This window comes from Simochromis diagramma, unplaced genomic scaffold (assembly GCF_900408965.1).
Source record: "Simochromis diagramma unplaced genomic scaffold, fSimDia1.1 OVJJ01000197.1, whole genome shotgun sequence".
NCBI lineage: Eukaryota > Metazoa > Chordata > Actinopteri > Cichliformes > Cichlidae > Simochromis > Simochromis diagramma.
This window is the reverse complement of record NW_024386935.1, coordinates 621,642-649,575: the sequence shown is the minus strand read 5'-3', so window position 1 is coordinate 649,575 and position 27,934 is coordinate 621,642. Positions and strand designations below refer to the sequence as shown.

The 27,934-nt window shown below is 40.5% G+C and overlaps 2 protein-coding genes across 7 annotated transcripts in view; one reads left to right on the top strand and one right to left on the bottom strand.

Moving 5' to 3' along the window:
- LOC120736835 (cadherin-1-like) overlaps positions 1 to 27,934 on the bottom strand; it is a 271,472-nt gene that overhangs the window by 157,987 nt on the left and 85,551 nt on the right. The gene's annotated exons all lie outside the window — the stretch shown is intronic.
- LOC120736832 (B-cadherin-like) overlaps positions 1 to 27,934 on the top strand; it is a 66,590-nt gene that overhangs the window by 223 nt on the left and 38,433 nt on the right. For 2 of the 6 annotated variants that reach the window (XM_040037164.1, XM_040037158.1), the window contains exons 1-8: positions 14,311 to 14,439; positions 17,114 to 17,228; positions 17,879 to 17,967; positions 18,317 to 18,418; positions 18,815 to 18,955; positions 20,212 to 20,367; positions 20,467 to 20,608; positions 21,179 to 21,351. In XM_040037164.1, coding sequence (XP_039893098.1) covers positions 14,392 to 14,439; positions 17,114 to 17,228; positions 17,879 to 17,967; positions 18,317 to 18,418; positions 18,815 to 18,955; positions 20,212 to 20,367; positions 20,467 to 20,608; positions 21,179 to 21,351 — 966 coding nt within the window. In that variant the 5' untranslated portion in view covers positions 14,311 to 14,391. Of the gene's footprint in view, positions 1 to 6,243; positions 6,247 to 14,310; positions 14,440 to 17,113; positions 17,229 to 17,878; positions 17,968 to 18,316; positions 18,419 to 18,814; positions 18,956 to 20,211; positions 20,368 to 20,466; positions 20,609 to 21,178; positions 21,352 to 27,934 lie in introns of those variants that run through there. The other 4 variants (XM_040037159.1, XM_040037163.1, XM_040037162.1 and 1 more) reach the window with 4 other exon arrangements.

Sequence of the window (27,934 nt, the reverse complement as noted above, 5' to 3'; positions counted from 1 at the left end):
TGAACCCATCAAAGCTGAATGTTTTTGGAAGTAGTTTTTTTAGTTTGTTTTTAGTTTTAGCTATTTTAGGGGGATATCTGTGTGTGCAGGTGACTATTACTGTGCAGAATTATTAGGCAACTTAACAAAAAACAAATATATACCCATTTCAATTATTTATTTTTACCAGTGAAACCAATATAACATCTCCACATTCACAAATATACATTTCTGACATTCAAAAACAAAACAAAAACAAATCAGTGACCAATATAGCCACCTTTCTTTGCAAGGACACTCAAAAGCCTGCCATCCATGGATTCTGTCAGTGTTTTGATCTGTTCACCATCAACATTGCGTGCAGCAGCAACCACAGCCTCCCAGACACTGTTCAGAGAGGTGTACTGTTTTCCCTCCTTGTAAATCTCACATTTGATGATGGACCACAGGTTCTCAATGGGGTTCAGATCAGGTGAACAAGGAGGCCATGTCATTAGTTTTTCTTCTTTTATACCCTTTCTTGCCAGCCACGCTGTGGAGTACTTGGACGCGTGTGATGGAGCATTGTCCTGCATGAAAATCATGTTTTTCTTGAAGGATGCAGACTTCTTCCTGTACCACTGCTTGAAGAAGGTGTCTTCCAGAAACTGGCAGTAGGACTGGGAGTTGAGCTTGACTCCATCCTCAACCCGAAAAGGCCCCACAAGCTCATCTTTGATGATACCAGCCCAAACCAGTACTCCACCTCCACCTTGCTGGCGTCTGAGTCGGACTGGAGCTCTCTGCCCTTTACCAATCCAGCCACGGGCCCATCCATCTGGCCCATCAAGACTCACTCTCATTTCATCAGTCCATAAAACCTTAGAAAAACCAGTCTTGAGATATTTCTTGGCCCAGTCTTGACGTTTCAGCTTGTGTGTCTTGTTCAGTGGTGGTCGTCTTTCAGCCTTTCTTACCTTGGCCATGTCTCTGAGTATTGCACACCTTGTGCTTTTGGGCACTCCAGTGATGTTGCAGCTCTGAAATATGGCCAAACTGGTGGCAAGTGGCATCTTGGCAGCTGCACGCTTGACTTTTCTCAGTTCATGGGCAGTTATTTTGCGCCTTGGTTTTTCCACACGCTTCTTGCGACCCTGTTGACTATTTTGAATGAAACGCTTGATTGTTCGATGATCACGCTTCAGAAGCTTTGCAATTTTGAGACTGCTGCATCCCTCTGCAAGATATCTCACTATTTTGGACTTTTCTGAGCCTGTCAAGTCCTTCTTTTGACCCATTTTGCCAAAGGAAAGGACGTTGCCTAATAATTATGCACACCTGATATAGGGTGTTGATGTCATTAGACCACACCCCTTCTCATTACAGAGATGCACATCACCTAATATGCTTAATTGGTAGTAGGCTTTCGAGCCTATACAGCTTGGAGTAAGACAACATGCATGAAGAGGATGATGTGGACAAAATACTCATTTGCCTAATAATTCTGCACTCCCTGTATATATATATATTAGTGCCCGTGTGAGGGGCTGCACGGCGCTAACATGTTGACGCTGTAGGAATGTTTAGCTGATTTAGAGTTTAGAAATGTGTTAACATAGACTGTAGAATTATTGTAGAGACACTGACACTGCCCTCGATGTAATAAAGCCCTGACTGTGTCATGAACTTGTAGGAGACCCTTCCCCCAGTTGAACTGTGAAAGGTCTCAACATTTGTAACTGGATAACTGTGGTCTGGAAGGGAGATGGGTTTTTATGACCTCTAGGGAGTCACCTGCACCCACAGTGTTTTAACTGTCACGCACACTCACTCACGTGCACACACATACACACAGGTATGCGTACACAGTCACTCACGAGCACTGACATAGACACAGACACAGAGTTTGCAGCACACTGTGGGGGGGTTTTATGATGGGGACGCCTCTATAAAGCTGGCTGTAACTAATAAAGGGGTGAAGATTTTGCAGAGGGACACACCGGCCTCATCTTCCCTTCTAGAAGTGCATGCTTAAATAAAGATGAATAAATGTTTTGTGGAATAACTACTGAGTTCCGGTGCCGTCTCTGGATGCCTCGACGAATAAGAGAACAGGGGTAAAACTGATTTCGCAACAACGCCATGCAGCCCACACGGGGTGATCAGCGTTAGCTCGCTAACGGAGATTTACCGCATTAATGTGGTTATGGCGTTAACGTAATTTTACCGAGATTAATGCTGACAGCACTAATTTATGTAAGGAATCATTTGATTTCCTCATAAAACATATGCAAGGCAGATTGTCTGGCATACTCTGAAACAATATTGGTGTCTTTAAAAAGAAGTTGATTAAACCGATTGGCTTTTGAATGGGTATAGTCAAATATTTGAGACTGATAAAAACAATAATGACATCTTTAAAATATTTCAATATCTTAAATATGGGTTTTTAGCAAAGGAGTCTGTAGAGGTTGTAATGGTTGGCTTTGGAGCCAGCCTGGGAACACCTGGATGTTCCCCCAGACAAGCTGGAGGAGGTAGCTGGGGAGAGGGAGGTCTGGGCTGCTGCCCCCGCGACCCGACCCTGGATAAGAAAATGAATGGATGGACATTAGGACATGATGGCTTGGATTTGCCTCTCTGTGAATTGCTACCTTATCGTGGTGGAGGGGTCTGTGTGTCCCAGGGATCCCAGGAGCTATGTTGTCTGGGGGCTTTTGCCCCCTGGTAGGGTCCTGGGTGAGGGACCAGACAAAGAGCAGTTCAGAAGACCCTTATGAGAAAAACATCGAGGGAACAGTTTACCCTGTTCCCTCGATGGATACCGGGGCCCCGCCCTGGAGCCAGGGTGAGTTCCAACCACAGGGGGATCACACTCCTCAGCCTCCCTGGGAAAGTCTATGCCAGGGTGCCGGAAAGGAGAGTGCACCTGCTAATCCAGTGGTTCCCAAACGTTTTTTGCTAGGTCCCCCTTTGTTTGACAAGAAAAATGTCCCCCCCCCCCCCCACGCACACATCCTCCAACCACACACACCAATATTTTGCTCCATTGCGGTTTATTTCACACCTCAAACATTTAGTAAACAATTAAGCAAATACAAGTAATCTGCAATAAATTACAGGTAGTAAGGAAATAAACCACTAACTCTTTTACGCTATGTCTGCACCTACACGGGTATTTTTGAAAACGCAGCTGTTTCGTCCACATATAAACGGCGTTTCGTTAAGGTATGTACCTTTTTTCACGTCATGCTGTGCGCCACGTTACTGTTTACATGAGATGAATTGCAGAATGGCAGATAGAGACAAAATACCGTTTCTGTTAATCTGACTATCTTCAGGTTTTACACGCTGGGCATGTCCCTCCGGGAGGAGGCCCCGTGGCAGACCCAGGACACGCTGGAGAGATTATATCTCTCGCCTTGCCTGGGAACACCTGGATGTTCCCCCAGACAAGCTGGAGGAGGTAGCTGGGGAGAGGGAGGTCTGGGCTTCTCTGCTTAGGCTGCTGCCCCCGTGACCCGGCCCCGGATAAAGCGGAAGAAGATGGATGGATTGATGCCTTGGATTTGATTTCTGCAAACCTTTCAGCTCATATTTTAGATTTGTGAAGGCAGTCTTAACAGGCTGGACCTTACCATAGGTAGGCTTCTCCATTGTTTTTGTATGCTGTGCTTCATAATTCACAGAGTTAGTAAAGTAAATTGCACTTAATTAACGTAACTGTAAATCCAACACAATAAGGAAAAATAATTTATTACATGATTTTTATTGTTCACAATGATCACAAATATAAATACACACTGTCTATTGTAATGAAAAAACTCTGCCATACAGGTTTACCAGGCTGTGGCTGTCCAGATGATGAAAATTTATTTTAATGTCTCATTACAGTGACACACAGCAAAGTACACCGAGACTAAAGGTGGACTATTCTGCTTTTTCTATCAATTAAATCTATTCGTTTTTACTAGAATAGACTACAGCATGGAATGTTTTTTTTAATTATCAAATAGTTTTTTAAATTAAAAGAGATTTATAAAGAAAAAAAATTATAAAGATTTGGCTCACATGCGTTTACAATCTCTGTTTTGCAAAACGACCACCACCCAGAGATGACACGTGAGAAAAAATCTTTTAGCTCCTATACATTATGTGTATTTTTCCTTGCTCAAGTTAATTGAGCTATAAATAAATCCATCAAATCTTAAAGTACACAGTTTACTTTAAAAAAGATATTCAATTGCAGTCTGAAGATATGCATATTAACATAAGCTATAACCTGCATAAAAGATAAGCTGCGACAAAACGAAAAGAATACAGCGTCTTTTATCAAACTATATGAACAAGTATCGACAAAGGTCACAAAACTGAAAGCTCAGTTGCAAACAAACAAGATCAGACAAGTTAACTCTCTGCAGCATTCCCTGCAAGCAAAAGTAAAAATAATGTAAACAAACTGCTGGTGGGAAAAGTTGCTGTGGAAAAAAACGGTAAAAGGGAAAGTTTTTGTTCGCTCACCGAAACACACTGGAGTCTAACAAATTCATGTAATAAAAACATTGATTTCCACATAAAATATATGCAAAGAAGATTGTTTGCAATATTCTGAAACCAGGAGTCGTTACTCTCTTTGTTTTGTTCTTCTTTAAAAAGAAGTAGGGTGAAGCCCATTTGCAGCTATTTGTTTATTCATATATTTGAGATTGACTAAACTCTGGCTGCACTTCATAATATAGCTATAGCCACAGTTTTTATAGTGTAATTGCTTTTCATTTCAGAATACTTCGACACAGCAGAGTAGTGGAGTAACAACAAGACCTTATAAGGAAAGGAACAAACAATTCTAATGGGACTATTTTTGATCAATAAACAGATTCTAAACATTTTAATATAACGTAGACATAACTTTCATGAGAAACACACTTAGATAGCAATTTGTATGCTTGCTGAACATTTGATCAGAAGGAAATCCAACATTATAAAAGTGCAGATGAAAAGATTTGATTAAAAGAGAAGAATGCAGTGTTTTTTTTATCATTCATTTATCTGTTATAGACTGTATGATCAGGCTTCCATAAAGGTCATAAAACTGAAAGTACAGTCTCCAAAAAAACACGATAAGACAAGTTAACTCTCTGTGGCATTCCCTGCAAGGAAAGTGAAGATGAAGTAAACAAGTGGCTGGTGGGAAAAGTTGAGCAACTAGTACGTTTAAAAAAAAAAGAAAGAAAGAAAAGATCTATTATGTGCCATTTGTACACCCACACTAGATGTGCAGATCTTAGAGGAATCTTTAACTCATTACACACTGAGTTAAAGATTAATATTAAGGTTCATTTCACTTAGCAAATAAGATATAAACAGAGTATTGCAAGTATAGAACAAGAGCAAGTATATATATATATATATATATATATATATATATATATATATATATATATTAGTGCTCCGTGTGAGGGGCTGCACGGCGCTAACATGTTGACGCCATGTTTACCCCAATTTCACTATTCCTTCAAATATTATCTGTAGTTTTCTGTTGCTTTTCATGTCCAAATGTATGTATGTATGCTGCATATTTTTTTGTGCTCCTTCAGCTACACTACTGGACAAAAGTTTTAGAACACCCCAATTTTTCCATTTATTTATTGCAATTCAAGTCATTCAAGACTGAAATTGTACAAAGAGAAGTGGCGAAATACTTCACGGAGGTTAAAAAAAAGGTAAGAATTCCCAAAACTTAAAAATAATATACATTTCAGAATTATACAAAAAGGCCTTTTTCAGGAAACATGAAATGGGTTAACAATTTAAAGCTGTTCTGCAGCAACGGAGGTTGGAAGCTGGTGCTACTAATTCCTACAGGTGTTCCAAGTTTTCTAGATTACTTACAACCTCCTCTGTATGAAATGAAACCCCTATTGTATCATACTATTGTGAGCATCAGTTGAACAATATTGTACTGTAGAAAGTAGTGTAATGCCACAAAAATGTCAAGAAAAAGGCAATGGAAGAGAGACAGACCATCATAACACTTAAAAATGTTGGTCTTTCCTACAGAGAAATTGAAAAAAAAGTCAAGCTGTCAGTGAGTAGGCTTGAAAACATGGAGTGGGCAGCACAGTCTCCAGATCTAAATCCCATCCAGCTGTTTTGGGATGGACTGTAAAGAAGAGCAAAATCAAAGCAAACACAAAAAACCCAGACAAAGCAGTACTTTGAAAATACTGTACTTAATTGAATGTTAATTTAAGGCTAACAAGCAGAATTTTATCTTTATTCTAGGATGTAAAATCATTTTAATAGTTATTCCTGTAATGGAGGAGCTGTTACAATGCTTGCTGCCTCGCACACTGCTTACTACGCTTTTCGATCCAAAATGAGCTTTGCTTTATCAGCAGCTTTCACCCCGTGTCAGGTAAACCCACAGAATAACACACATTCCAATACAAATAAGTCTTGACTGGGCCTGTCCAACTCAAAACTTAATATCACCTTATCTCTGATTTGTTGAGATGCCCCAACTTGTAGGCTTTCAGTGGAAAGCTGCAAATGTTTATGATTATGAGTTCATGTTGACTGCGCTTGTGTGAAAAGGCGATGCTGGGTTGAAGAACCCATTAAAGTTTTACCAAATTCACTTCAAATAATCTTAGAAAAAAAACATAATAAAGATTACTTTATATATATATATATATATATATATATATATATATATATATATATATATATATTATTATCCACTTATTATCCAAGCAGGGTACCTGATCACAGGCAAGGTGTAGGTTTTGATGGCCTGGATCTTGTTTTTACCGTTCAGCTGACTCCTCAGGACTCACCTGATCTCTGGTATTTCTTTAAGCGGCTCTGCAGGTACTTGGTGGTTGCAGCTTTCCTGGCAGCCTCTTCATGGTTCCCATTTGCCTGTGGGATCCTCAGGTACTTGTACCTGTCCTCTATGTCTGCAATGTTGCCCTCTGGTAGTTCAATCCCCTCAGTTTTGACTACCTTCCCTCTCTTTGTTATCATCCGACTACACTTCTCCAGTCAGAACGACAATCCGATGTCATTGCTGTATAGCCTGGTAGTGTGGATCAGTGAATCGATGTCTCATTTACTCTTGGCATATAGCTTTATGTCATCCATGTACAGGAGGTGGCTGACAACTGCTCCGTTCCGTAGTCGGTATCCGTAGCCAGTCTTGTCAATTATCTCACTGAGGGGGTTCAGGCCTATGCAGAACAGCAGTGGGGACAGAGCATCTCCTTGGTAGATCCCACACTTGATGGTGACTTATGGGCTTGAAGTTGGCCTCTATATGCCACATCCCCATTGAGTTCCTGATGAAGGCTCTTAGGGTCCTGTTGATCTTGTATAGGCCTAGGCATTCCAGGATCCAGGTGTGGGGCATAGCATCGTAGGCTTCTTGTAATCAATCCAGGCAGTGCACAGGTTGGTCAGCCTAGTCTTGCAGTCTCGGGCGACTGCTCTGTCGACCAGTAGTTGGTGTTTTACTCTTCTGGTATTCTTGCCCATCCCTTTCTGTGCCCCACTCATGTATTGAGCCATGTGCCTGTTCATCTTAGCTGCTATGATGCCTGACAGGGGCTTCCATCTGGAACTCTTTTGGTTTTCATGTGAAGTATGACCCTGATGGACAAAGGTAAAACAGTATGTCGGATGTGCCACGCAATGCTCAATTATATCAGTGGGAACTAGTGCGTTAGCACAGTTAGCTCGTTAACGTGTTGATGCCGTCCAGCCCCACGCACGGAGCGATCCGCGGTAACTCGTTAACGGAGATTTGCCACGTTATGGCGTTAACGTCATTTTAACGAGATTAACGCTGACAGCACTAGTGGGAACACAACAAATATGACTGCACATTTACGCCGACATCATCCTAGTGCAAAGACATATGGAAGCAGACAAAAACAACAAGCAAGCATGCTACAAACTTTACCCGAGTCATTTAGACAGCCGTTAGCACATGATTCTCCTTATGGGGACCTGATATGTTTAATATGCTGCTGAGAATATAGCCCAGAAGAAGCGTATAGTACAGGGAGTGCAGAATTATTAGGCAAGTTGTATTTTTGAGGAATAATTTTATTATTGAACAACAACCATGTTCTCAATGAACCCAAAAAAACTCATTAATATCAAAGCTGAATGTTTTTGGAAGTAGTTTTTAGTTTGTTTTTAGTTTTAGCTATTTTAGGGGGATATCTGTGTGTGCAGGTGACTATTACTGTGCAGAATTATTAGGCAACTTAACAAAAAACAAATATATACCCATATCAATTATTTATTTTTACCAGTGACACCAATATAACATCTCCACATTCACAAATATACATTTCTGACATTCAAAAACAAAACAAAAACAAATCAGCGACCAATATAGCCACCTTTCTTTGCAAGGACACTAAAAAGCCTGCCATCCATGGATTCTGTCAGTGTTTTGATCTGTTCACCATCAACATTGCGTGCAGCAGCAACCACAGCCTCCCAGACACTGTTCAGAGAGGTGTACTGTTTTCCCTCCTTGTAAATCTCACATTTGATGATGGACCACAGGTTCTCAATGGGGTTCAGATCAGGTGAACAAGGAGGCCATGTCATTAGTTTTTCTTCTTTTATACCCTTTCTTGCCAGCCACGCTGTGGAGTACTTGGACGCGTGTGATGGAGCATTGTCCTGCATGAAAATCATGTTTTTTCTTGAAGGATGCAGACTTCTTCCTGTACCACTGCTTGAAGAAGGTGTCTTCCAGAAACTGGCAGTAGGACTGGGAGTTGAGCTTGACTCCATCCTCAACCCGAAAAGGCCCCACAAGCTCATCTTTGATGATACCAGCCCAAACCAGTACTCCACCTCCACCTTGCTGGCGTCTGAGTCGGACTGGAGCTCTCTGCCCTTTACCAATCCAGCCACGGGCCCATCCATCTGGCCCATCAAGACTCACTCTCATTTCATCAGTCCATAAAACCTTAGAAAAACCAGTCTTGAGATATTTCTTGGCCCAGTCTTGACGTTTCAGCTTGTGTGTCCTGTTCAGTGGTGGTCGTCTTTCAGCCTCTCTTACCTTGGCCATGTCTCTGAGTATTGCACGCCTTGTGCTTTTGGGCACTCCAGTGATGTTGCAGCTCTGAAATATGGCCAAACTGGTGGCAAGTGGCATCTTGGCAGCTGCACGCTTGACTTTTCTCAGTTCATGGGCAGTTATTTTGTGCCTTGGTTTTTCCACACGCTTCTTGCGACCCTGTTGACTATTTTGAATGAAACGCTTGATTGTTCGATGATCACGCTTCAGAAGCTTTGCAATTGTGAGACTGCTGCATCCCTCTGCAAGATATCTCACTATTTTTGACTTTTCTGAGCCTGTCAAGTCCTTCTTTTGACCCATTTTGCCAAAGGAAAGGACGTTGCCTAATAATTATGCACACCTGATATAGGGTGTTGATGTCATTAGACCACACCCCTTCTCATTACAGAGATGCACATCACCTAATATGCTTAATTGGTAGTAGGCTTTAGAGCCTCTACAGCTTGGAGTAAGACAACATGCATGAAGAGGATGATGTGGACAAAATACTCATTTGCCTAATAATTCTGCACTCCCTGTATAGCTTTTATTTTGGAAAGAGCCATTTCTCTGTAATAAACTCTCTTTTCCAAAGATGAGTGATTTCTCCATCAGATAGATTTTTATTATTATTATTTTGTTGTTTCAGTAACATTAAATTTAAAAACTACTTTTGAGTTATAATATATATTTATAATTTTTATAAATGACAAATTAAAAAGGCATGAACATTTTTTTGTATCGTAAAATATCGAACCGTGACACCAAAGTATCGAACCGAACCGAATTTTGTGTATTGTTGCACCCCTAATATATATATATATATATATATATATATATATATATATACATATATGCCAAGAGTGAACGAGACATCGATTCACTGATCCACACTACCAGGCTATACAGCAATGACATTGGAATGTCGTTCGGACTGGAGAAGTGTAGTCGGATGGTAACAAAGAGAGGGAAGGTAGTCAGAACTGAGGGGATTGAACTACCCAGAAGGCAACATTGCAGACATAGAGGACAGTTACAAGTACCTGGGGATCCCGCAGGTGAATGGGAACCATGAAGAGGCCGCTAGAAAAGCTGCAACCACCAAGTACCTGCAGAGGGTCAGGCAAGTCCTGAGGAGTCAGCTGAATGGTAAGAACAAGATCCGGTCCATCAACACCTACGCCCTGCCCGTGATCAGGTACCCTGCTGGGGTAATAGGCTGGCCAAAGGAGGAGATAGAAGCCACTGACATAAAGACAAGAAAGCTCCTTACCATGCATGGAGGGTTTCACCCCAAGTCCAGCACCCTGAGGCTGTACGCTAAGCGGAAGGAAGGGGGTCGGGGACTGGTGAGTGCCAGCACCACAGTCCAGGATGAGACAACGAACATCCAAGAATACATTGGGAAGATGGCCCCAACTGACCGAGTGCTCAGTGAATACCTCAGGCAGCAGAAACCCAAGAAAGAGGAGGAAGGTGAGGAACCATCATGGAAGGACAGGCCCCTGCACGGTATGTACCACCGGCAGATAGAGGAGGTGGCTGATATCCAGAAATCCTACCAGTGGCTGGACAAAGCTGGACTGAAAGACAGCACAGAGGCACTAATCATGGCAGCACAAGAACAAGCTCTGAGTACAAGATCCATAGAGGCTGGGGTCTATCACACCAGGCAAGACCCCCGGTGCAGACTGTGTAAAGATGCCCCAGAGACAATCCAGCACATAACAGCAGGGTGCAAGATGCTAGCAGGCAAGGCATACATGGAACGCCATAACCAAGTGGCCGGCATAGTGTACAGGAACATCTGTGCCGAGTATAACCTGGAAGTCCCCGATACACGGAATCCAAAGTACCATCAGGGTGTACACCCCACCCCTGGCGTCGTTGCCCACCTCTCAAGGTTAAATACACGTAGACATTGAGGGCTAGCAGGAGGGACCATGCGCTTACCTGCTGCTCTCTGGCAGGTAGCTCCATGCCCTCCTGTGTTTTAAATGCACCTTAGAACACACATGCATCAACACTACAATGAGCGGGTGGAGGGAGGTTTGGAGTCTTCTCTCACCCCCGTTCTCTGCGACCTGCTGGAGCGGGGGGGGCTAGGAGGAGGAGTTGGCCGTCCGACTGCGGTCTGGAGTGTGGGGCCTCCCTGCTGCTGCGGAGTCGGGGCGGTCTGCCTCCCCCCACCGCAGGGAAAAGGGTAACACCACCTGGGTCTGGGTGCAGTTCCCCCTCCAGGGGCAAGGGTACCTAGACCCGGTTTGTAGAGTACGCTTGGGGAGTGTGATCGTGTGTACAGCGTCTCTTTATGTCTGTCTCCACGTTGGTTGAGTGTGGAGTAAGTGCATATGAGAGCATGAGGGTGGGAATGGATGTTTGTGTCTGTGTGTGCCTGTATGTCTGTGTCTATATGTCAGGTTGGGTATCAGACGCCACCTCTCTGGGGACATCTCAGGCCCTCCAAGGTTTGGAGGCCTATCTCCCCCCACCACCACTTCCCCTGCCAGTGGTGGACTCCCTCAGGTGTCGGTGCGTTGGTGGTTCTTTGTGTCCGGGGATGGGCGTCCAGGTACACACCGGCTCACTCCTTGGCGGCCGCTTATCGGGGCCTGGAGCCTGGGGCTCGCTCGGGCCACTTCGGAGGTGGGGTGCCCCCGGCCTCTCGGCCTGGGGCTCGGTCACTCAGGCACAGCTGGCTGCCGGCGGAGCTCACGGGCGCGTCACTGCAACCCCCCCTGGCTTCTGCTCCGCGGCTGCTGAGTGAGCCCTCATCTGGGACTCTCCTCAGCTCTTTCTGGGACAGTGGTGCGGCTGCCCCTCTGTTAGTCTTCCTTGGTCTCTTGTGTTCTGGGGGCCTCTGGATGTCTGGAGTTTTGATCTCCTCCATACCTGCTTCATGCCCTGGAGGACGGGGCTGTGGCCCCCCCACACCCTCTAGCAGATCATTACATGAAGGAACCTTTTAAAAAAACAAGCGCGTCCATGCTCACAGGTGTACACACGGGTGATCGCACCCACAAACTACACCCTTTTTGGCTCCTACCTCAAAGCACACTGTGTTCTGTTGATCTTATGTGCTGCACAATAATGTTTAATATTTAGTATTTACTGTCATATTCCCATATATCATTGTGATGCTGTTTATTCTATTACTCTTGTTCTCTTCTGCTTGTTTTCTTTTTTCTTTCTCAGCAGGTGATCCAGGTGATTGATATATGCATTTTTTTTTCTCTTTTTTTTTTTTCTGCTCATTCTGTTGGTTTTTGTTTTTTGCCCTTCTCCTCCGTCCCTCTTTTCAGCTGTTTCTCTTTCCCTCTTTCTTTCTCCCCTTCTTTCCCCCAGTCAAGTCTGTCCCGCATTCAGCAAGTGAAAATAAAATAAACAATAAAAGGTGAATCAAATGGACCATTACGGCAAGGCTGGGATGGTCAATTTGGTAAAGTAAATCCGTTGGGCATCTTTCTTTGCCTTTAGACAACAATTCTGATGGCAAAAGAGCCAAACGGGACAGGCAAAAAAAAAAAAAAAAAAACCTGGAAGTCCCGAGGTCAAAATGGGAGATGCCCCCAAGGGTGGTGGAGAATGACCGAGCTAAGATCCTGTGGGACTTCCAGATACAGACGGACAAAATGGTGGTGGCTAACCAACCGGACATAGTGGTGGTAGACAAACAGAAGAAGACGGCCGTAGTGATCGATGTAGCGGTTCCGAATGACAGCAACATCAGGAAGAAGGAACACGAGAAGCTGGAGAAATACCAAGGGCTCAGAGAAGAGCTCGAGAGGATGTGGAGGGTGAAGGTAATGGTGGTCCCCGTGGTAATCGGAGCACTAGGTGCAGTGACTCCCAAGCTAGGCGAGTGGCTCCAGCAGATCCCGGGAATAACATCGGAGATCTCTGTCCAGAAGAGCGCAGTCCTGGGAACAGCTAAGATACTGCGCAGGACCCTCAAGCTCCCAGGCCTCTGGTAGAGGACCCAAGCTTGAAGGATAAACCGCCCGCAGGGGCGTGCTGGGTGTTATATATATTTGTCTGTGTGTAGATTTTTACCTGGGATTTAGTATTTGGACAGCTAACAGCTAACAGTCTCTAACGGACTTGCAATTGAATTCAAAAATTGAAAAAAAGTCCATCTTTCAGTTTTCATGCTTTGCCTTTGCAAAGCAATAATGACCTTCTATGTCACATAGCAAAAATCTTCTGCCACATTTCATATACTTTTCTACTGTTGACTTTCTATCAGATAAAACCAGTCCAGCAATTCTTTACTGATCTCTGTTCTCAAAAAAACATTTTTGAACAAAGCAGTCACATTGATTTCACTTATATTTTTCATTTCTGGACCATTCTCTGTAAACCGTAGATATATTTGTACATGAAAATTTACAACATATCAGCAGTTTGGAAAACACAAACCAGCTTGTCACATTTAAGCAATTTAAGTCAGATTTCCTATTATAGTGCTTGGATTTCCACAGAAGCTCATTAGATTTCATTTATATGACTTGTGTAATGTGAAGAATTGTGTACACTAAAGTGTACACTAAAAGAAAGTTCCTGTTTTACAGTGCTGTGCAGAAATCTTGGGTAATTTCTAATTGTTTTATTATGATAGGGAATCCTATCATAATAAACAAACACATGAAAATACAGTATATTAGATGAAAACACTATGTACAGTTCAAATGAGCATAAAAGTCAGTATTTGGAACGACCACTTTTATTCTTCACCACATCCTAAACTCACTTAGGCAGGCTTTCTTGTAATTTCTCTAAATATTTTTCAGGATAGGTCTTCAGGACATTCCAGAGCTCTTATCTGGATGTTGTCTGCTTTTTGTTACATTCTCTGTCAAGACGACTCCAAAATGTTTCAATAATGTCGAACTCCAGCCTGTGGGCAGGCCAGTTCATGACTGATAGTATTCCATTGTGTATTTGATATCCAGGTATGAGTTTACTGCACTGGCAGTGTGTTTGGGGTCATGCTGAAGAACAAAACTGTTGCAATTCTGATTCTGTTCAGATGGTATTCCAAACAGACCAAACAGAAGTTACATGACTTACTCTTAATAGTTTATTTTTTGAAGCTGAACTTTCTCTATGCTGCAGAGTGTATGTTGTATGTCTGTTACATGTTCATAAATACAGAAACTACTGGAATCTGTCTGCTCAGGTGTGTTTAGTGTGCATGACCATATCAGGAAAACAGAGCCAGAGCTTCTACAAGCTGACGTCATGCGCTGAAAGTAGACTCGTCTACGTGAATGTTCAGTTGCTGTAACTACCCTCAGGAAACAAGATCATTGGTTATTGTGCTCTGCCTTCACTGAGAGAAAGACATGGAGAGCATTTGGTTTGTAATTTGGTGCATTTTAACAGTTTTTCAGGTAAGAATTATATATCTTACATATTTATATATTAAATCATATTACATATTTTGCATTTTCAAAATCATTTTAATACTGAATATTAGTTCAAATGTTCTACAAGACATTTTTTTACTATTTCTTTTACTATTTTTAAAAATTGAGGATAAAATTGAGTTTTTGTTTATAGATGACAGTGACAGCACAACTCTGCTGCATCACCTCTTCTAACAACAGTCTTTTCTATGTTTAATGGGACCAGTTGCTACAGTTTCAGAAGCCTTTATTTTTTCTATACGGTACTGATAAAGATTTTAGATTCTTAATAGTTTGTAATGTCCTTTGCTATGTTTCTCATTTCATTTCCAGTTCTGCTGAATTGAATTTTTCTTGAATTCAAGTGACTGAAAGGTCTAGCCTGCAGACACTTCTTGCTCTTATGAAACCATGCTGTTGGATTGCATGCAGAAAAAGATTTGGCATAGTCTTGCTGAAATACGTAAAGCATTCTCTGAAAAATCACTGTGGAGGTGTGTTACAGTTGAGTTCAAGTGTAAGATGGGGTTCAACTGCACGACAAGCAGTGCACTCTGTCACATTTTTAACCCAAAGAATCCACGATTTCCAAATTGAATTTGAAATTTTGGTTGGTTAGGTAACAGGACAGAATATCAGATATAGATCCGATATAGACAGAGTGTCATCTGCATAGCAGTGAAAATGTATGCTTCGATGTCTTCGATGATACTGCCTAAGGGAAACATGTGTAATGTAAACAGAATTGGTCCTAGCGCTGAACCCTGTGTAACTCCATAATTAACCTCAGTGTGTGAAGAGGACTCTCCATTTACATGCACAAATTGGAGTCTATTAGATAGATGTGATACAAACCACTGCAGCACAGTACCTGTAATACCTACAGCATGTTCTAATCGCTCTAATAGGATATTATGGTCAACAGTATGGAACGCTGCACTTAGGTCTAGCAGGACAAGCACAGAAATGAGTCCACTGTCAGAGGCCAAGAGAAGATCATTTGTAACCTTCACTAAAGCTGTTTCTGTGCTGTGATGAGCTCTGAAACCTGACTGAACGATCAATTGGACAAAAAGACTAAATAAGTATCAAAGTATCAGTTGTACGTGTTTGAGAGTTATACCAGGGATTCAAGTACTTCTGATTTGAGGCCTTATTTTTCACAGGAGCTACAGTATCCAGAGTCATACTTAGAAGAGTTAAAATTATTAACAAGGTAATCAACCTCTGTTGGAGTAGTGTTCAGGAATATGCCATATGTTAAAACAAGATCTAGAGTGTGATTAAAGTGGTGGGTGGGTTCTTTTACATTTTGAGAGAAGCCAATTGAGTCTAAAAACAGATTAAATGCCATGTTGAGGCTGTCATTTTTAGCATCTACATGGGTGTTAAAATCACCCACAATAATTATTTTACTGAGCTGAGCACTAAATCAGATAAAAAGTCTGAGCAAACAGACAGAAACTCTGTAAGACCCAGGTGGACGATAACAAATATAAGGGATAGATAACAAATAAGACTGATTTTGTCATGGTCCTGGGTCGTTTTGTGTTTGGTATTATTATTATCTTATGTTCTAGTTGTTTCTGATTTTGGTTGCCTGAGTCCTCCCCCTCTGCTCTGTTCATGTCCCTGAGCTTGTGTTTGTGAAGTTTCTGTTTTACTTTGAAAGGTCCTGTCTCATGTTAGTTTATTCTGTTTTACTTCCTTGTCTTGTCTAATTAGGTGCAGCTGTGTTCCCCTCTGCTATGTCATTCCCTCGTTACCTTGTCTGTATTTATAGTCAGGGGTGCACATAAGTTGTATGGGAGTATGCGGCACATTCTGTGCGCTCATCATTTGTTTGAAGCCAGCTCACCTTCTGCAACCACTTCTCTAGGAATACGTGCTTCTTTTGCGGTTTGGACTCCTGACATTTCTTTGGAGGTGGAGGAACACCACAGTAATTGCTTAAAGGAGCTCGGTTCTTCGACATCTTTAAGAGTTCTAAACATGTCTGTCCTCCTCCAGAAAATCTTATGTACGCAAACACGCGTTTCAACTTCTTATCTGGTGCACCTCTTTTATTTTGACAGCGCACCTGCGGACCACTTATGTGCACCCCTGTTTATAGTGTGTGCCTGCCTGTGTTCCTTGTCACCTGGTCTGTGTAACCTGGTGAAATTTCTGCATCTCTCTGCCCAACATTCTCTGTGACATTTCCGATCTTCGTCCAGAGGTTGTATGGTTTTAGGTTTGTGTGTTTGTGTTGTCTAGTTTTTCCCCAGTTTAGGCTATGTTTTAGTTCTGTCCTTGTCATCCTCGCTTTTGTTGTTTTTCACCTCGTGTAATAAAGAGCTCACTTGCATCACAGCCAATGCCTGCATTTTGGGTCCTCATTCTCACAACACCACACGGCTGACTGAAACACGTTGCTACTAAACATCCTGCGCCCTGTGCCTACACCAGGGAAGTCCTACTTATAAACACTTTTTTCTTATTTTGCTGGGAACCAGAAAGTAACCGCACTGATAAGTTTTTTTTTTTTCTTGCTTGGTGATACTTTTGAAAACTCTGTAATGTCTCTGATGATCTACCTACAACTGCATGCACAAGTAATTGTTTAAAGGAATCTGAATCATTCGTGGCAACCATTAAAATGCTGTTTCTTCTGTCCTAGGCTCCAAATTTAGTGACTGCTGAGGAGCCAGTATGTGTACCTGGGTTTCAGTCAGATCAGCTCACTTTCAGTGTGACGAGAAACTACCTGACAAGAGGCACAGTACTGGGCAAAGGTAATAACAGAAATGGTTGTATATTGGTTAGTAGTGGTTTAAAGTTGCAGTTAGTAGGGATTTGTTTCTGAGAGGCCATCAACAGGTTAAAAGCAAACAGCACATTTCAAATAGCTGAGAATTTCAGGGATGAAATTTCTTAATCAAACACATTTTTCACAAGTGAGAAAACTATTGCACCTGGAGCTGCTGGGTTTGTACCACAAGACCATCTTGCTGTGAGCCAAAGTATTAACCACTACGTCACCATACCAAAAGTATATTAATCAAAATATTTGTTTGTCATGCACAGCTACAATGATGACAAAACATCTCACATCACATGTGCACATTTCACCACACCTGAAGCTGAAGTTGGTTTCAAAGCAGCTTGCAGATATGTAGGAGGTGTAATAAGACTAGACCAGTTAACATACTTATAGAGTAGCCGAAGTAATACCAGGTATGATATCAACTAATACCAATTTTTCTGCAGCTTTGATACATGAGTCTTCATAGAGCTTCAAAGCATAGGATATTTCTTAACTTCTATTTGATTTAACAACAGTTTTTATTACTTTGTTCTTATGCATTTAAGACGTGCCACTTATTTTTCTTTCTCTTCATGAACTCCAGTAATTAAACAATAACTATTCTCTCTCTGTTCTCAGTGGGCTTCACTGACTGCACAGATCGCACAAGATTTCTGTTCGACACCTCTGACAAACGTTTTGTAGTAAAGACAGACGGTGTACTGATGGTGAGTGCAGATTCAAAGACTTGCTTGGTACTGTTTTTGTGGGTAAACAGAACGTAGTAAACATTTGAATGTACTGCAACAAATATCTCTGACAATCTCAGATGAATAGTGTTTGTGGGATTTTTTGCTGAAAAGAACTGAGCGTTTCTAGCTCTGAGGATATTTTAGCTTTTGCTGACATGAAAGCTGAAATGTTGCAACATATTTAAAGAGGAGCAAAAGTTTCTTCGACAACTGAACACTGTATCATAGACTGCTAACGGACATCACTGAATTTTACTTTGACAAATTCTGAATGTTTTTTACATGTTAGCTTCTTTAAAAATCTATAAAAAATGTTTTCTTTCAGGTAAAGAGAGCAGTTTATCTTCATGAAGGACACCATGACTTCTTCATCCACTCCTGGGACTCACAAGGCCTAAAACTGACCATTCCTGTCAGTGTGAGCATGGTGAGCATCACTATATTAAAGTGGGCTCAGCAGTCAGATAAGAGACAAAAGAAAACCAATTTTTTCTTCTTCTCGAAATAATTTTTTTTAAGGAAAATATCCCGCTTACATCGTACTGTTATTTACTTAGAGCATGAAACCTCAAGTACCTTTTTAATGACTTTGAATACAAAACTAAGGCTCTGGACACAAAGAGCTGTTTCTCTTTAACACTGTGTGGCTGCACATGTAAGGGTCGGTTACATTTAGTTAGTGGGTTACAGAGCTACTCTTGTTGTTACAGCCACCTTTGACAGTCAACATAATCCTAGTACATCGAATGTATCTCATCCTCCTCATTGCACTTGATTCATTTCTGGAAGTGTTCTTCTATAAAATGTCTGCTTGTTTTCCCAGAATGCAGCTGATGCTCAGGTGCCTGTTCTGCAGTTTCCCAAGCCAGGTGAAGGGCTGAGGAGGAGGAAGAGAGACTGGGTTATTCCTCCACTCAGTGTTACTGAGAATAAGAGAGGAACCTATCCCCTGAAAGTAGCTCAGGTAAGGGGACCTCAATTATCTTGTGGCAAAACATTTATTCTAAAGTGTATTTCAATTTGTTGTTTTTGCCACAGGATCTTTTCCATTTGGCTTTCTTTACAGTGGGTATACTCGTTTTGACATTTGCTGTAGCTGTCATTTTCAAATGCCACTTGAAAGCAACGGTTTGGCAATCATTAAAATACTGTTTTGAAAAGAACAACTGTAAAATGTCTGTGTGTGATTGTACCAGTTAAAACGTGGCTGTGCACAATGGGCAGATTATTTGTTCCAAAAACTATTGAATTAAAGACTCGGGAAACAAAAACAAACAGGAAGCATCCATATAAATCCATCCATCCATTCGCTTCCGCTTATCCGTTCCAGGGTCGCGGGGGGCGCTGGAGCCTTTCCCAGCTGTCAGAGGGCGAGAGGCGGGGTGCACCCTGGACAGGTCGCCAGTCTGTCGCAGGGCTAACACATAGAGACACAGACAACCATTCAGTCTCAGATTCATCCATATAAATGTAAAACAAAATTATATTTAAAAAAAAAACAACAACAACAGAGAACAGATTTTGACAAAAAAAGAACCACTAACCTGCAGTTACTCATGTCTCCAGTAATACATCAGTCAGGTTTGGTTGTTAAAAAAAGCAGCATTCAGATTTCATTGATTATTAGTTAGATGATCAGCGAGAGAGAAAACTGTCCCACGTGTGCCACAACGAAACTCAGTAATAAGATTGGATATCAAAATAATTCCGTATTCAGAGATCACAAGATGCCTTATTGAATGATCCTGTTGCACACTTAGATTAAAAGAAATAGAAACCAGTTTAGCTTTGTGCGTCTGCCTTTACTGTATATTCTGCAACTATATGCACATAGTTACAGGTTTGTACACAGTCTCACACAGTGTTTGTTAGGCACACTGCCTCATGGTGAGTGGCCTGGCAGCCAGAGCTGCTCATTTCAGGAGATGGTCCCTCTTGTGGTGTAACAGAGGAATAATTCTCCTCATTTGAGACTGGGGCACACATTATCTTACAACTAAAGAAAATAACATATTTGAACAATCGGAAATTTTAACCAAATACACAACTGTAATTATAAGATTATGGGGACTGTCTTGTTTTTCTTACAATCCCAATAACAGCATGTAGAAAATTGGAACCTGTTTTCTACCTCAGGTATCTCTTTGCTGTAGCTGTTGTTCAACGCTAACTTTTGTTGGAGTCAGTGGTTTGACTCAGTTCTGTTGTATTTTTGTTCAGATCCGCTCTAGTGAAGACAGAACAAGGAAGATGTTTTACAGTATCAATGGTCCTGGAGCTGATCTGCCTCCTGTTGGTCGTTTCACAATGGACAGAGAGACGGGCAATATGTATGTAACACAGCCACTCGACAGAGAGGAAACAGCTCTTTACCTGGTAATCATCCTCACTTCGTACCTGATTATTGCATTTTGATCCCCATTGGAAAAGTGTGTGTGTGGGCGAATCTAAACTTAAAATCTTCTGTCTGTGTAGTTTGAAGCACATGCTGTGAGTGACGGAGCAGGACAAGCTGAGGATCCCATGGAGATTATAGTCAATGTGATCGACCAGAACGACAACAAACCTTATTTTACGGTGGAGTACAACGCAAATGTTGCTGAGGCCACGGCCATCGGTATGTATAGAAACCTTATTGCCTCTGGACTTCTTAGGTAGTTTTCTTTGTTTTTGGACGATCGTGGCTCAAAGAGTTGGCAGTTTGTCTTGTAACTGAAAGGTTGCCGGTTCGAGCCCCGGCTCGGACAGTCTCGGTCGTTGTGTCTTTGGGCAAGATACTTCACCTACCATCTACTGGTGATAGCCAGAGGGGCTGATGGTGCGATATGGCAGCCTCGCTTCTGTCAGTCTGCCCCAGGGCAGCTGTGGCTACAACTGTGTGAGAGTGAATGAATAGTGGAATTGTAAAGTGCTTTGAGTGCCCCGAAAAGCGCTATATAAATACAATCCATTATTATTTATAATTGTTATCCGTGATGGAGTTTTCTCCACGTCCACTATATTTAAGGAATCTCAAGATACCAGAGACTTAAAGATAATCAAAATGACACCGAAAGCACCAGAGAATGGATTGGGTTGGAAGGAAATTAGCAGACGTTTTGCATTACGTCCATTTTATTCAGAAAATCTTGTAAATGAAGCAGTGTGAAGACCTTCAGGAACTTCTTTTTTATTTCCTCCACTCCAGGGACTGAGGTGGTTAAGGTTGAGGCCAAAGACGACGATGAGCCAAATAGTGACAACTCAGAGCTCCACTATCGTATTCTGAACCAGGACCCACCGCTGCCCACTGACAACATGTTTGAAATCAACCCAATTACTGGAAGCATCAGAGTCACTGGTAGAGGACTAGACAGAGAGGTAAGACCTGTTAAACATTTAAAACACAAGTGTCCTTTTACACCTAAGGGCTGAAAAAACATTTTATAATGAATCAGGATCAGCAGTCTGCCTGTCACTGCTAGAAATCAGTCACAAAAGGGTGCTGCAAAAAAACATGTTTTGTTTTTTGATAATGAAACTCAAATTTGACACAGCCTCTGAAGTATAGTTATAGTTTATCAGTCTACATTTCTGGTTTGTGTCATGCCTCTGGACACACAATTCCTACTTGGCAAATAATTTGTCAGATAAATCTGTGTCTTCCATGCAAACTATGGCAGATCAGAGCAATCTGTTTTTGGTGCAGCATCATAAACCTCTTTGCGACTGACTTCGCAGAGCAACAACAAACAGCCTCGTTCCAAATGGTCAAGGAATACTTTATTTTATTAAGTTTGGCCACGCCTCTCAAAAGCATCATGTTTGTCATAAGTAAAATATTAAACAAGTTAAACTTCAGCTTTTCAGCAGAATCGGCCTTCATAGATGAAGAGCTTTAGTCCGTCTGAAGGCTGCGTTACAGTCTGTAAAACCGATGTCAGTGTTTCTTCCTTCCTGTTGATGAGCTGATGTCTGTATCTTACCAGAAATATCCACAGTACACTCTGACAGTACAAGCAGCAGATATGGCAGGAGAAGGGTTAACTGGACAAACCAAAGTCATCCTCACGGTGACAGATGGCAGCAGTAATGCTCCTGACAGCAGCAGCAACGTGGAACCAAACACTGCACGTGTTTTTCCAGCTATTTTCTTCACTGAGAACAACAGAGGACCCTATCCTATTAAGTTAATTGAAGTAAGAGAATCTGATTCTGAAATTAACTTCAGACTTTTGTTTCTGCACAGGATGTCTCTGTATTGGTTTACTCGAAGGTTGAATAAACTGGTTAAACTGAAACAAGTTATGAATCGAATCCAGCCATTGTCTCCTTACTCTAATAGTGTCATCAGCAGTTAGGTGGGTCGCTTGTAAAAATATTACTTCAGCTTTAATTTGTCGAGTCACATTATTCATGCTTCATATAATTCTCAATCCAGAGGCGTAATTACACTAATTCATAACTCAGTACCATTTAACCTTGTTAACATTATTAGTGATTGTTATGGCAGATATTTTATTGTCCAATGTGAAATAGCCTCACACAAATTGAACTTGGTTAATATATATGGATGCAATAATGACAACCCATCTTTTTTTAGAAATCTGTTTTGTTATTTCCAGGATAAATCATTATTGGGGGAGATTTTAATGGCACACTTTATTCAAGTGTTGATAAATCAAGTGGAGTCAATTCAGCTCATAAGCAGTCTAGAAAGGAAATACTACAATTTATGACTGAATTCAATTTAGTTGATGTTTGGAGAAACATGCACCCAGATAAGATTACTTTCTCTTGCTACTCTAGCACTCATGGGACCTTTTTCAGAATTGACTATTTCTTACTTTCTGCATCCTTGGTATCCATGGTAACTAAATCCTGGTGTGATAGTATTGTCATATCAGATCACTCCACCGTTTCATTTCAACTATATTTACCCAGCTTACCATTATTTACCACTAGATGGCGACTGCAATCTTTCTGGTTGAAAGATCCAGAATTCTTGGAACACATTGGAAAGCAAATAGATTATTACTTTGCTTATAATACAACTCAAACCACGGCTACTTTAAAATGGGAGGCTTTCCTGAGAGGGCAAAAGACATTGAGGAAGAGATATTTATATCCAAATCTAATGCTCCAATTCTAGAGTTAAACTCAGAGCTAAATTCAATATTTTGTCATTAAATAAAGCTACTAACAGTTTAATAAGACTGAAACAGTCATATTATGAACAGGATGAAAAAGCAAGTAAAATACTGGCTTGGCGTATTTAACAGGCTCAGACGAACAATAAATTCTGTAACTACAGATGAAGGACAGATCACAGCTGATCCTAAACATATTAATGACTCTTTTTGCACTTTTTAGAAACAGCTATACAAAACTGAGCATTTAAATTCATTTTAATAAAAAAATGATTTTTTTAGATCAGCTGCATTTTCCTAGAACGGTATGGATGAACTAGAGCTTAATATAACAGTAGAAGAAATTACTAATGCTATAAGGAACATGAAAGGGGGTAAAACTGGACCTGATTATACCAATACTGATACCAATAAAAATATACAACATATTTAAAGACAGTTTGATCCAGCCCTTATTGGATATGTATCAGGAATCATTTGAATCTGGGTCTCCCCCCCTCCATGTAATATTGCAACAATTACACTTTTACTGAAACCTTTTATTGAAAGCCAGCAATTAATTGTAGTTCTTATAGACCAATTTCACTGTTGATTAAAAGATACTCTGCAAATTATTAGCTACGAGACTAGAGACACTCTTGCCTAATATGATTCACTCAGACCAGAATGGCTTTATCCAGGGGAGGCAGAGGTTTCACAATATACGGAGGGTCATGAAGATCATTTATGAGAAAAAATAGACCAGAGACAATGCATTAATCTCAATGGATGATGAAAAAGCCTTTGACAGGATTGAATGGCCATTTTTATTTGAAGTTTTGAGAAAGTTTGTTATTGGAAACAGATTTTTTAAATGGATTCAATTGATATACTCCAATCCTCAAGCAGAGATTTTAACTAACGGTCTTTTCCCACACCATTCAGACTCTATCGCGGTACTACACAAGGTGCCCTTTGTCACCTCTCTTGTTCACCTTGGCAATTGTGTCTCTTGCAATGGCAATTTGGAATCATAAAAACATATCAGGAATTAAAGTAGGCAATGTTGACCACCGTATTGCCCTATATGCAGATGATATGATCCTGTTCTGCACCAATTTAAACAAATCAATACCATCCATATTAAGTCTTATTAATACATTTAGTACATTTTCTGGTTACAAAATAAAAAGTCTGAAATATTATTTTTCAATAAAAATGAACGACAAAATCCTCCAGTTTCTGCAAAGTCCTCCCTTTCTGCAATCTTAACATGGGTTTACTTATCTAGGTGTGAAATTAATTCCCTCAATTGAAAATATTCTTGCATCCAATTATAATTCCTTAACGACGTCAGTTACTACACTCCTAAATAGATGGACGAAATTACCTATATCTTTAATTGATCGTATTAATATACTAAAAATGTAAATTTTGCCCAAATATCTTTACCTTTTTCAATCAATATCTCTCTCTCGACCAAAATCTTTCTTTTAAGATTTGCAAAAACGATTCCGAAACTTTATCTGAAATAGCAAAAGACCAAGGCTCAGAATCTCCTTACTATACCTTCCTTATGAAAGAGGGGGTTTACAACTTCCTAATTTAAAGTGGTACTTCTGCTCAAATCAGAGTGGCAATGTTTTATTTTGCTAATGAGCAGACTCCAGCGTGAGTTTCTATGTAGTCTACAGAAATCAAAATTCCCCCTAACTTATATCTTTACTCAGCCAACAGGAAAGCACTACTTAAGCAAACTAAGAACCCCTTTTTTAAAAAACACTGTAATGATCTGGTATGAAACACATAACTGCTTGGGAGAAACGTCACAACTTTCTAGGTTCACTCCAATATTTGGAAATAACAGCTTTCCTCCTGGTAGGGCGGATGCAGGCTTTAAACTTTGGTTCGATCAAGGTATAAGAAAAGTGTCTGATATGTTTAGGAATAATACTCTTATGGCTTTTGAACCGCTTAGAAGTACATTTTCTATTCCTGTCAAACATTTCTTTTTAAATTTCTTCAATTAAGAAATGTTATCTTAACCACACAAGGTAACAGCTTTGAAATCCCCACCTACTCCTCTCTAGAGAGCACAGTTATAAATCATCTAAATGAGAGAGGCCGAGTTTCTGCATTGTACAAATTATTTATGGAAAATTCCAAAGAATCAACACAGTCTATTTTAGAGGCATGGAGGAATGATTTGCAAATGGATATATCAGATGACGATTGGTATAAATCATGCTTCTTGGCCCAGAGTCAGACAATTAATCTAAACTACTTCAACATAAATGGTTAACAAGACAATATATTACTCCATCAAAAATGCATCATTTTAACCCAAACATCCCAGACACCTGTATTAAGTGTGGAGTGGATAGGAGTTCTTTATTTCACTGTATATGGGAATGTCCACATGTGAAAGTTTTTTGGGAAAAGGTAATAAATCTGTCCAATCATTGGTGATGTGATTCCACTCAGTCCCAACATATGTATTTTAAATATATACACAAATAATTTTGTACTTGCTGCAAACAATAGAGCTCTGTTAACGATCGACTTTTGGAAGCCAAGCGCTGTGTTGCTATGTGTTGGAAAAATCAAAAAATATGTGGACTATCTCAGTGGTTTAATGGACTGACATCTATACTATCTATGGAGGAAATAACTTATGCATTAAGAAATAAACTGTTTTGGGCTATATGGTCAAAATTCTACAGCTTTTTGGTGAACTGTAACGTATACACTGTGGACTTAACGGCTTGAAGTGCTAACTTGATTTGTATATCTGCCCTTACCTTCTGTTATGGTTTGTTTTGTTTTCTGTTTTATCATTATGTATTTTTTTTATGTCCATGGTGTATTACGTAAAATTTGTTAAAACTAATAATGGGCTAATAATAAATGTTTAAAAAGAAGTACAGCTAAAGACCTCTGCACAACTGCTTTACAATAGTTGTTGTGCAATATTATAACTGTAGTCAGTGAGAGTGGTTTAACCTAATCCTGGTGTGTTTTGTTTAGATACGGTCTGATGAACATCAAAAGCAGAATTTACATTACAGCATCACTGGTCCAGGAGCTGATCAGCCTCCTGTTGCCCTTTTCACCATGAATAGAGACACTGGCAGTCTGTATGTCACACAGCCAGTCGACAGAGAGGAAGTAGCCCATTATAAGGTAAAGTGACATTTTTCTTGTGTTAAAAAATACTCCAGTAAAGGTAAAAGTACTGAATCAACCTCTTTACTTAAGTGAAAGTGAAAAAGTACAAGCTCTGAAATGTACTCTTGGACCACTTGAAAGCAGTGTTTTTATGCAAAAGTAACTGAATCTATTGATGTATTAACATAAGAATAAAATAAGGTTACTGCTTCAGAATGTAAATGCTATTTGAATCTAAATTAAAATACAAATGGATTTGCAGTGAGAGATGTAAACCTTGGGCCCCCTCTTCAGTTCAGAGGTGGTTCACATAAACAGGCTCCTTGACTCCTGCTCAACCCAGCGTCCTCCCTGTCCACCATCTTTCAACATCTTACAATGCTGTGGTTGCAGCCATTCCCCAACTCTCTCTGGATGGTACTCATGGCCAATATTTCTTCCACTTAAATGTTACGTCCAGATGAACACGTTTTACAAGTTTTATAGCTTCTCTCCCATTTATACTGCATCAAAGTATTAAGTCACAGAAAGACAACAGGAAAGTGTAGATGTTTCACTATCTACCAAAGATATTTATGGTAGTTCTTTGTAAGAAAATAGATTATAACCTTTTGTTTTATAATTAAAACATAGTCTGAGCAATGAGCTGTCAGAAGTCTTTCTAATAATTTAAGCCCAAAGAGTTGTGCTGACAGATTTTTTTATTTTATTTACCACAGCAGCAGCAACAGGTGTGGGTTTGAGTATGACCCGCAGCCCTTTGCTGCATGTCTTTCCTTCTCTCTGTCTATCTACACTTTCTCTATCCAATAAAGCCCCAAAATGTTCCTATTATTTTGAATAAAAGCATTAATGTACATTGTTTATTCTTTTTTGAACAACATAATTTTAATGTGATTGTATATTGGCAGCTACAAGTGCATGTCGTGGCAGAAAGTGGAGATCACCAGGAGGTCATGAGTGTTACAGTTAAAGTCATCGACCAGAATGACAACAAACCTGTCTTCTCTCAAAACACCTTTGAGGGACAAGTTGCTGAAAACTCAGCACAAGGTACTGATAGTGTTTTTAATTTAAGCTTGCTTGTCATGTGTGCTTGTTTCACTTTTACAGGAGAAAAAGGAATCGGTTGCTAATAGTTACAAGGTACTTTATTTGTAATTAGCTCCAGTAAAGTGGGATGTGTACATTGTAACCCTACTATAAATAAAAGATAAACAAAGCCTGAATGACTGTTCTTAATTCCCACTTCTGAATTCTTTCTCTCCAGGTTCTGAAGTGATTAAGGTCGAGGCTACAGATTCTGATGAACCAGATAATGCCAACTCAGATATCCGTTACCGTATTCTGAGGCAGGACCCGCAGCTGCCCAGTGACAACATGTTTGAAATCAACTCAGTTACTGGAGCCATCAGTGTTGCTGGCACTGGACTAGACAGAGAGGTTAGCCTTCTAACGCATTCAGTGACAGTAAGCACACTGGCCAGCTCGGGATAAGGGGACCCACTTATGACTGCCATACAAGGGATTTAGAAAAAAAAGAACAACTATTAAGTTGGCAGTTTTAACTTTTCTTTTCCCCTGTACCACTTTTTTACAAATTAAAAACAGCTTTAACAAACAGCAAATTGTATCAAAGAAGCAGGAAAATATCACGACTTCATTCC